We start from the raw sequence: 11,122 nt of genomic DNA on the forward strand, positions 1-11,122 counted from the left end.
ATGTTTATGAATTTTCCTCAATATTTTTTTTGTATGATTCAAGGGTTTTCTTGATTCCGGCGAACATCCGAACCGCTCCGTTTCGCACCACATTCGGCCCATATTTGTTTCCTACATTGTTTGCTTCCGATTTTGTTTTCAGGTTTCTATATTTTTTATTTCTAGAAAAAACTAAATGTGGCACCCCTCAGTTTTGTTCGTTTTCACTCTGTTTTCATCCCTGCTATTGTTTTCGTGCGAAATGGATTTATTTCTGCAAAAGAATATTGCATTGTCTCGAATGTTCATGAGTTTTCCTCCAATAGTAATTATTTTCTGAGAAGTCGGTATATGATCAAGTCGGCGCGGCGTGCACCCCAACCGCAATCGCAGCCCGTGTACCCGACCTTCCAATCATGAACAAATCGAAAAAAGTTGCAGGTGTATCCAGAAGTGGTCCAGGCGGGGCAGCGGAGATCGAAAGGTGCAGCGAGCCGGCGTGCTGCCTGGCGCTTGGCTGCGTGGGTCGCGGCCTTTGCTCTGTGGCAAGCGCTGCTTGTTTGGTTGTCCACGCGTGAAGGGGCCTCGCAGTTTCAGTGCCGGCCAAGGCGACAGGCAAGCGCCAGCTCGAGCAGATGGGCAAGCGCCTGTTCTTGGAAATGGCCAAGCGGCCGTGATGGTTTTGCCCCTTCTCCAGATCAGAGGCTCTGGCGGCTGGGGCATTTGGTGGTTGCTGGGCTCGCGGCTAGATGCAGGTTGGGTGCGCATAGTCTCCTCGAGGTCGGCGAGTGTGTTGGTCTATGTCATGGATGGTGCTGCGGCGCGGGTTGTATGGTGCTGTATGGTGTGACTGAGGTGTGCTTGGGACTCTGTCTCCGGCGAGGTTTGCGATTCTCCGGATGAAAATCCTGCTCGACTTCCGTCGATGCCGGTGACGACATCACCATTCGGTGTTGTTTGCCTTGATGAAGGCGCCACCGAGGAGATCTAACACCTCTCCCGTTCTTGGATCTTGTCTTTGGGTGAAAACCTAAATCTGCATATCAGATTGGCGATGGCGGCATCCTTAATGTTGTTACTTCGATGGAAGCATCGTTTTCGAGACTCGGCCCTTCGAAGGGAGCACCTGGGCTGTGGTCAAGCGGCTGGCCGGGCATTGTCAATGGCGGAAATTCTTGGAGTCTATGGTGCTGGGTCTTGTGGGGATTGGCTCGCGGTGGTGGAAGCAAGAGCATTCTTGACATGCGGGCAGCGTCAGACGAGCCATGTCTTTTGCCCTCTCAAGACCGGAGCGGCACATGCCGCCTCCCTTCGGCTATGTCTTCTCTCTCCGGTGTTGTTGAAGGTGGTGAACAAGCTCGTGGCAGACGTATCGATGCGACTTGATTGGGGTGACCTTGGTGCTTGTTCGGTGACGCCGCTTGCTCCGGTGGTGTGCTTCTTTGTTTGCGTCATTGTTGGCCCTCCCGGCGCTCTGTATGTCTAGCCGTGCTCCGGTTGATGTAAAGGTTTTCGCCCGGTTTTCCTCCAATAAACTGAACAGTTCAGGTCTCTGTGCCTTTTTTTCCTCTAATGCAATGAACACAGCAGTTCTCCTGCTGTCATTCAAAAAAAAAAAAAAAAAGAAATCACTAAAATACTCCATCATTTTGGAACTTAGCGAAAAAAATAAAAAAATGATGCACATGTTTGCACAAACCCAAACCCCCGGCAAAACCAGCTACGCCTCCACCCACGAGCCACGACCGAACCGCTCGCCGCAGAAATACAGTGGCCCTCCTAGCTGACAGCTAACGCGACCGCGAACACGCACATGCGCCCTCGCCGCTTCTTCACCGCCGCCGTGGACCAGCCGCCAGCCTGACCGCAGAGGAGGCGGCGACCACCCCCCAAGTCGCTCCACGTCACCGGAGCCCACCCCGCCCGGCGATAAACTCCCCATCATTTCCCTGCCATCTCGGCCAGCGCACCCCCCGCACTTCCTCCTCCTCCCTTCTTTTCATTTTTCACCAGCCGTCGCGTATTCCACGGCCCGCTCTTGCGTTGCGTGCTGCTCCTCCGCTGCTGGTCTCCCGACTCCGCGCACACCCATCTCTCCGGCGATCCAGCGGGATCTGCGCGGCTGAGCGGCCACCGCGCGGCGGTTCCGATCCGGCCGAGGCTCCTCTCGGGCGAACGTGCGCGGGTGGCGGTTGCGGGCGGCTCCGCGCGCGCGCTTCGTCTCGTCGGATGTTGTGAGCAGTCAGGCGCGGCGATGAGGCCAACTCCGGAGCAGCGCGGCGGGGCGGTCCTGCCGGTGCTGCTCGCTCTGCTCGCGGCCGCGGCATTGGCGCCGCCCCGGGCGCGCGCGCTCACCCAGGACGCCGACGGTACGCCCCCTCCCTCCCTCAGCCCGCTTTCCGTTCCTTCAGCTCGTTCCGGCGTGCGCGGCCGGCGACCGTCCACCAAGACGGGCGGCTCGGCCGCTGCTTGCGCCGTGCGCAGCTCGCTTTGCTTCCGGTTTCGTCCAGAATCTCGGCCGGTGGAGGCAGGGGAATCGTCGTCGGGCGTGCCACGCCCATCCACTCGCGGTCGCGGCTTGACAATTTTTACTCTCCCAATTGACCGCGCGGTGAAACCGTTTGTCGGTGGCGGCGACAGCTCACTAGTGGCCCCTCCCTCCCTCTGCTTCTTTTCTGCATAGGTCTCTAGTTCGAACCCAGCGGTAAATTCTGTAGCTCACGAGTTGGGCAATGCCATGCGTGCGCCGATTGGTACGGGCGGACATCGACATGCGCAATTCGGATCAGCTCATGTTTTTAGTGGTTTCCTAGCAGTCGGGCCGTCCCTTTCGGTAGGGATAAGTAACGAGGGGAACCTCTGAGGCCCCCAGTAAGGTTGTACTCTGTCTCCCATCGTCGTCGACAGCAATGGTGGTAAAGAGATGTGTTAGTCGCATCGCATGCTCCATCCGTGGAGGTTCATCTGTTGATGTTGATGGTAAAGGCAGGGGAAAGCAGAGGATTAGATTGAAGTATGCTGATTCTGATCGATTTGCATTTTCCCATTATTAGTCGATTTAGTACAGATGTCGGTGGAGCAGACAATGTCTTTTGCAGCCGCATTGCTTTTCTCAAACACTACTGCCTTCAGCTCATGTGTGCTGTTACCAAAAGTGGGCGGCATGGCATTTTTTTTTTTTTTTGTATATGGACTCCACTGGATGCTCATGGCTTCTTTACGTTCCTTTATCGACGCGCAGTCTCTGCCATAAACGGGCTGTACGTCTCGCTGGGATCGCCGAAGCTTCCTGGATGGATTCCGAACGGCGGAGACCCCTGCGGCGAGCTTTGGCAGGGCATCACATGCACCGGCACAAGTATAACCTCAATGTACGTCAGCTTCTTCACCGGACTGTCTTTTGGTTGGTTGGTTCGTTTGTTTTGGGCTCTTATCAGCTTACCGTTTGTAGAAAGATGAATGTTGCAAACTTGGGAGGGAAGCTGGGCAGCTTAGGCGGCTTCACTGCGATCACCACCATGTAAGGGTGCTCACACCGCGAACTTATTCCTCATGGTTGAAGCTGAACAGTGTATTCTTTCTTTTTTGCCATTGTCATTATAATTTTCTTAGTTATTCAGGATGTTTTATCGGTTATTCTGCGGTTAAATTTTCATATCCAAATTGAACTCAGGACTGATTTTGTTTTTCCTGTTTCGGTAGAGATCTTAGTAATAATAACATTGGTGGACCTATACCAGAAGACCTACCTCTCACATTGCAGAGCCTGTAAGTATAATCCATCTTGTCTGCAACCCCTTTCGGCTTTGATATATAATCTATTCGGCGGTAATAATCCTTTTCTCCTTGTTGCTACAGTTTCCTCTCCGATAATCAGCTCACTGGAAGCATCCCGATTTCATTGTCAAAGCTTACAAGTTTATCAGCCATGTAAAATTCCTCTCTTATTTTTCTCGCAAGTCTATGCTCATGCTACTTTGTTTTGTCAAGTGCATTTCTTCATATCCTTATTTTTCCAGGTCACTCAATGCCAACCATCTGGATGGAGAACTGCCAGATGCTTTCGATCCACTTGTTGGGCTTGTAAATTTGTAAGATGCCTCCTAGTTCCGTACATTTTTATGTGTGTTCATCAGGATGATGTATTTATTGATTGATTGATTATAGTGTCCTATCTTCTTTTGCAGGGACATTTCTTCTAACAACTTTTCTGGTGTGTTACCACCTTCAGTGAAAAACATGTCATCTTTGACTACATTGTGAGTTCACATCTTACTCTCTTTTTTTCCTGTCCCTATTTCACCAGACCATTTTCTTCTCATCTGTTAACTGTTAATGACAGGCGCATACAAGACAATCAACTGTCAGGGACCCTTGACTACTTGCAGGATCTTCCTCTGAAAGACTTGTAATTCCTTGATGTCTTCTTCCTTATACAATGCTCTTTCAATTCTCTAGCGCATCGAATCCAAGGCATTCGAAATTTATATTATTATTATGTGCTCATTTAATACATCTGGCATCGGTGTGGATTTTTCTGAGGCCTATTGAATTGCAGTATGATACTAATCAGTGTACTGCTCCTAAATTTGTCATAGGATTTATAAAAAGTACACATAAAACATACATATTTGTAGTATTGGAAATTTGGACACCTCAGTTTGTACCATAAAGAATGTAGCACATCAGTGTGACCATGAAGAGACGTACTTAGCATAAACCATCAGGCCATCAGCTGCACAACATTTGACTTGAGAGGAATAGTCTAGTAGATTGTGATTGCCGACACAGCTATTGCCTTTCGAATGTTTTGACAATAGATTTAGAAGTTAAAAGTTTAATCGAGGTCTCTTGCTGATACCTTCTGGTAGCAGATAGCACTTTTGTCATGTAACTCTCATTTCTTTAGGGAGTCGACTGTGGTTTCCTTTTTGAGAAGCCAATGCATGTTCTATTTCAATAACGGCTTTTAAAAACAAACTCCATCAGCAATAAGAAACTATTCCTACATGACTTTCACAATGTTGGTTTGCTCTTGAATTTCTAATATTATCTGGTTCTAGTGGTAAAACTCCTAATTCAGATAATTTAGTATTTGTATCTCTTTCTTATCACTCCCTTACTCTGATCAGGAATGTAGAGAACAACTTGTTTTCTGGACCAGTGCCTCCAAAGCTACTGAACATACCAACCTTCAAGTGAGAAACCTTCTTCTTTCTTGTATTTATCTCTTTTTTTGGTGTGAGCTTGGTTGGCGTAGCTATCACATTGTCTAATTTTGACGTTCTTCAGTCCATTGAAGGACTAATACTTAATCATATCAATTTTGTGTGAGTTGTTAATTAACCGACATATTTCCAGTGCAGAATGGATGGTAATCCATTTAATACCACTATAGCCCCGTCAGCATCACCACCTTCAGCAGCAGCAGGACCTTCACCAACTCCAACACCAGCAGGACCAAAACCAGCCCCAACACCAACAACAACACCTACGGGTCTAAATCCAACACGAGCACCTCCATCACCCCCCTCAAAATCCCCTCCTCCTTCAAACTCTTCTGATGGATCAACTACTCGAGATAGCACTTCATCATCTAGAAAACATAGTTCGTCAGCCCTCAAGATTGCTGGATTTGTTCTTCTTGGAGTGGTGCTGTTCATAGCTATAGTCCTGCTGGTAATATTTTGCTTGTCCAAGTACCAAGAGAGGCAGTCAAGATATGATGATAACAGAAGTCAGCTTGGAAGGATGAGCCATAGGGTTGAACCCCAAATTATGCCAGCTTCAGTGAAGCCAAGGGACGATATTAAAAAAGGTTAATTTCTGTGCCTACAGCAGTAGAACAGGGGGTTCTGGCTATCTTTTCTGTATTAATATAGGATTTTTTTTATACATCCAGGTGAGGCCCTTGACAAGAGAGGTCGCGACATGAGTATGGCAGCAGCAGGTATGAAGCACTTGGAACAGATGGCAGTTTAATTTCCACATGCTGTTCATCAAGTTAAAATGTCTTATTATTTTTTCCAATTGTTTGCAGCTCTCCCAAAGAAGCCTGATGAAAATCGAAAGGAACACATAATTAATTTAGATCGAACAGACTCAGAACTTTTTGCAGCTGCACCGCCACCGCCTCCACCCCCACCTCCACTACCCGCTGCTCAAAAAGTTATTGTAAATCCTATTGTTCCTCCAGAAAAGAGATATAGCCCTCCACCAAGGACAAGTACACCAAATTCTGCGACACCCTTCTCTGTTGCATCCCTTCAACAATACACAAACAGTTTCAGAGAGCAGAATGTGATAAGAGAGAGTAGATTGGGAAAGGTATACCTAGCTGAGCTTCCTGAAGGCAAGGTACGAAGTATTACTAGTATCAATGGACAATGCAACTCACTATTCCTTGTGCAGTTCAAGAATTGAGCTTAATTTCTCTTCTATTCTGTGTAGTTAATGGAGGTTATGAAGGTTGACAATACTAACGGAAGAGTGTCAGTAGATGACTTTCTAGATTTGGTTGCACGTGTCTCAAAGATCAAGCATCCTAACATCCTTGAGTTAGTTGGATATTGTGCTGAATATGGACAGCGGTTACTCGTGTATAATCACTTTAGTAGAAAAACACTAGACGATGCACTTCATGATAGAGAGGATATTGACAATACTCTATCATGGAATGCTCGCCTCCAGGTCGCTCTTAGTTCAGGAAAAGCCTTACAGTAAGTGAAGTTATAGTTATGTGTCATATCTGCTTCTTTTTTTCTGAAAATGTATGGAAGTTTATACTCTGAATTATGTTTTCCTTGCAGATATCTCCATGAAAGCGTCCAACCACCAGTTGTGCATCAGAATTTTGAACCAGAAAATGTGCTCCTTGATAACAAAGTATCTGTGTGCGTTGCTGAATGTGGATTGGCAGAACTGATGCCATCAAATTCTGTCACTCAGGTAAGCTATAATATATGGTATAGAATAGATTTTGCATGTTCTAAGGGCACCGAAAGTTGGGCATGGTTGGGTCTCTTTAAGGACTAATGGTCCTACGACTCATACTGTAATACATCCCCTTTTTTTGTGAAACGAGGCAAAAGCATTGCCTTTTTTATTGATATATAGGAGGAGCAAATACAGAGTAGCCAAATCCATCAAAAAGAAAAGAAAAAAGGCAATCAGCCGATACATCCCAAAGGCAGTCAGATGTTGGTTATCAGCTTAGCTAACATGGTTGAAATGTTGCATGATAGGAAATTTCTGTCTACCTGTAATTTTCTAAGAGGCGGTTATAATTTACTAAATGCCTTCCGATGTCAGTTAATCAGTGTGCTGTAGTGAAAATGAAAGGTTTCTGGTGGTGAATGAGCATGATTATATTTGCATTTGACGTCTGGGAACGAGGATTCATTCGTAGAACTTCTTTACCGGTATACTCCAGTAGAGTATCAACCTGTTCCTGGCTAGCCTATGGCACCCTATATCCCTTGACGTTAGTTAGAAATTTTTGGATGGATCATTGGTCAGAAGGAATTGAATTTTGATTTACCTTTACTTATTAATTAATTTCATCATTCCTTTTAAAAAAAACTTATTAATTACTTTATATTTTCTAAGAAAAAAAAAGTTACTTCAGTAGGAGTTGATTTTTAATATCCTAGTTTGTTCACAAATGAATAGATTTAGTTTATTGAAATCGCCCAGGCACTGACAGATGCTTCTTGTATGTTAACGTGGATGACTACTAGTGTACTTACTACTGGTATATATTTTTGTTGCAGTTGTCAGGTCGGATGCGTACATTACTGAACTATGAAGCGCCTGAACTCCAGGAATCTAGGATCATCACAGAACGAGGTGATGTTTACAGTTTTGGAGTAGTGATGCTTGAACTTCTTACTGGGCGTAAACCATACGATAGGTAAGATATTTAAACTCTCATGCTTTGGCGTCGCAGTGAACTTCCCTCAGCTGTTTCAGATTGTCTTTTCCAAGTGGCGTATTGAAACAACACTCTGATTCACATGCATGTTTGTTGTGTAAAATATGCAGTTCACGCCCACGCCATGAGCAGCATCTTGTTAGATGGGCTGGTTTTCAGCTTCATGACATTGAATCCCTCTCCAAGATGGTAGACCCTTCTATTCGTGGGCAGTGTCCTGAGAAAGCATTGTCGCGATTTGCTGACATAATTAGCCGTTGTATCCAGGTAATTCAGTTTTGTTATTCTTCGTTTATACTAATATACAGGTTTCTGAGTACTCTACACACTAGCATAATATAGCTGATCCTAACATTCTTTGCACAAAAGCCCTGTGAATCAAGGGATCATGTCTCTGATTTGAATTTTTTCTGATGCAGAGGGAGCAAGAATTCAGGCCACCAATGTCTGAAATTGTCCAGGACCTAGCTAGTATTGTAAACGCTTCTGGTGAGGAATCAGAGTAACAAGAAATTCAAATATTACAGATCTCATGCGCCAAGTCGCCGCTGGGAAATTTTTGGGGCGGAATTTTTGTTGGCATAATGCAAAGCACATCACATGCCATAAATTCCTGGGAGAAGTATAGTCATTAATCCTTACCAATGTATGATGTAACTATGTAAATGATGAATAGGTGATCACATTCATTGAAGGAAAACACTATGCTTTCCAAATGAAATGTATTAGGAAGAATATTGGATATTTAGTGGACAGAAACTGGGGTGCAGAAAACAGGAAAAAAATAGAAATAGGAAATATGCATGAATTAGAGGAATTGGATGTAAAATGTCTAGTGCAATATGAAAGTCATCTTTTGGTGAAGGGTTTTGGAGGAATCTCAGAAGGAACAAAATACTACAGGAAATTTTTCTATACAATCATTTGTAACAAATCAACGAGCTTGTTGAATTCCAATGAAGTTTCTGTGGAATGGCTCAATCCGTACTATTGTTTTATAAACAGTGCGTGCGTACGAGATGGAGCTTCTCCTTGTTTAAAATTCTGTGAAGCAGCCAAACACCTTTCAGTACATTTATTTAGCGTTATGATTGTATTGCCATTCCTGTGGATAACCAACAGGATAATATGACGCCCATGATTGCGTCAGCGAAGCTTGCGATCTTGGGCAAATCCAGAGACGTCACTGGCACTTCCTGCGCCGGTCAGTCAAAGTTACCAAGTGGATGGAGAAATCAAAAGGGAAAAGGAGAGAGGGCCAAAGGAATCACAGGATCAAAAGGTTGGTGCTTGCAGCTGCCTGCGAAAGTCCCCGGGTATCCTCTTTGGGTCACGAGAAATTTGATCATCATCATCATGGGCACCGCGCCTCCTCCAGGCTACTTTGTAGTATAATTGTGTGTAAAGTTTGTGATTCGTGGTGACTTCCTCACTCATCTAGAAGATCGATCGTACTTGGCACATGATTAGCCATTAATCAATCCATCGTGTCCTGGCTCAGTGCACAGAAATGTAAGGACCAGGAGCTTGAACAGAAACTACAAATGCCTTTGCGCAAGAATCCTGAGGAAACTTGATGATGGTTTCCGATCTGGAAGGCAGCCCTACAACATCCACAAAGGGGAAGATTCCGTGGTGGCTGCAAACGCAATTATTTTGATGGCCACTCAAGACAGGCCTTTATCAGGTTGTCGGTTACACTGCACTGTGCAACAGATGCTACCACAACCCTACGACAGGGCTAGTGTCAGCTGATTATTGGTTCAGGGTGAATATCTACACCCTTTATTTTGGCTTTGCACTGAGTTCACCTTCGAAGGGAGCTTCTGCATCACTGAACTAATAATAACATCAGGCCCGGTGGAGTATGAACTAGCTACGATCAAACAGATCATGGAGATGTTCGCTGAAGCGTCTGGGCTTAGGGTGAACTATAATAAAACCACTGCCACCATGATCCGCGGGACTGTAGACGAGATGAACAGAGCCAAAGCCATCATTGGCTGTAGGAGCCAGGAGTTTCCAATCAAATATCTCGGTCTACAGCTTGCTTTGAGGCCTCTTACCAAATCGGAATGGCAGCCCATGTTAGACGCGGTGGTTCACACCTTGCCGGCCTGGCAACGTAGCTTGATTGCACGGGCTGGGCGCTTGACTTTGATCAACTCCGTCGTGCTCGCGAGCCCTATACACCACATCATTGTCGACGACCCTCCCAAGTGGTTCTTGGAGGAGGTAGAGAAACACCTCAGAGGCTTTTTCTGGGTGGGGAAGAAACGGGCAAACGGTGGCCAATGTCTAGTGGCTTGGGACAACATCAGCAAACCTAAAAAGTATGGAGGGCTAGGAGTGAAGGATCTAAGACTTCAAGGGTTGGCGTTGAGAGTAAGATGGGAATGGCTCCGCAGAACAGATGAGTCTCGGCCTTGGCAGGGACTCTGCCTGAATTCAGATCCCAAAGCGCGTGAGGTCTTTCGATGTCTCACTAAGTTGGAGGTGGGTGACGGCGCGAGAATCTTCTTTTGGCAGGACAGGTGGATCAGAGGCCGTTGCGTCGAGGATATTGCGCCCCTGGTGTTGGAATCGGTGAACACGAGGAGAAAGAACTCGAGGACGGTGGCGGACGCCTTACTCAGCAACAGCTGGTTACGAGACATCGGCATGGAGATGCCCTTGGAAGGCTGGACGCAATGCATCAAGCTTTGGGAAGAAATTGAGCTGGTGGAAAGGGATGACAGCAGGTCGGACAGGTTTACATGGATCGGATCAACCAGTGGAGTTTACTCGGCGAGAGACACCTACAGGCTGCTATGCATGGGCCAGGAGCTTTTCAGTATGCACGATCCAATCTGGAAATCCTTTGCGCCACCTAAATGCAAAATTTTTGCATGGCTAGCCTTGAGATACCGTCTTTGGACCTCGGACAGAAGATTCAGACACGGCTTGCAAGACCACTCGGCAGCTTGTTTCTGGTGTTTACAGGAGGAAGACGCGCTGGACCATGTGCTTATGCGCTGCCCCTACGCTCGTCAGGTTTGGTTTGGCTGCATCACCGCGGCGGGGTTGAATATTGTGGAACCTAACAGAGACAGCTCGCTGGAATCCTGGTGGTCCTCGGCGAGGGAGTTGGTCAGAAAGAAGGATAGGTGTAGTTTCGATGCGCTGGTGATTCTCATTGCATGGCAGATTTGGAAACAACGCAATGCCAGG

The 11,122-nt window shown here is 46.4% G+C and overlaps 1 protein-coding gene across 1 annotated transcript; it reads left to right on the forward strand.

The window, feature by feature from the left end:
- Positions 1–2,223: 2,223 nt before the first annotated feature.
- On the forward strand, positions 2,224–8,776 carry LOC127311821 (protein STRUBBELIG-RECEPTOR FAMILY 3). The gene is made up of 17 exons (XM_051342299.2): positions 2,224–2,348; positions 3,221–3,350; positions 3,431–3,499; positions 3,682–3,747; positions 3,838–3,909; positions 3,999–4,070; positions 4,167–4,238; positions 4,322–4,387; positions 5,112–5,177; positions 5,346–5,797; positions 5,882–5,929; positions 6,020–6,336; positions 6,430–6,698; positions 6,789–6,927; positions 7,752–7,891; positions 8,023–8,179; positions 8,332–8,776. The coding sequence occupies exons 1-17, from the start codon at positions 2,234–2,236 to the stop codon at positions 8,416–8,418; spliced, it is 2,337 nt and encodes a 778-aa protein (XP_051198259.1). The 5' UTR covers positions 2,224–2,233; the 3' UTR covers positions 8,419–8,776.
- The last annotated feature ends 2,346 nt before the right edge of the window (positions 8,777–11,122 follow it).

The sequence above is a fragment of the Lolium perenne genome, chromosome 7 (genome assembly GCF_019359855.2).
Source record: "Lolium perenne isolate Kyuss_39 chromosome 7, Kyuss_2.0, whole genome shotgun sequence".
NCBI classification, from domain to species: domain Eukaryota; kingdom Viridiplantae; phylum Streptophyta; class Magnoliopsida; order Poales; family Poaceae; genus Lolium; species Lolium perenne.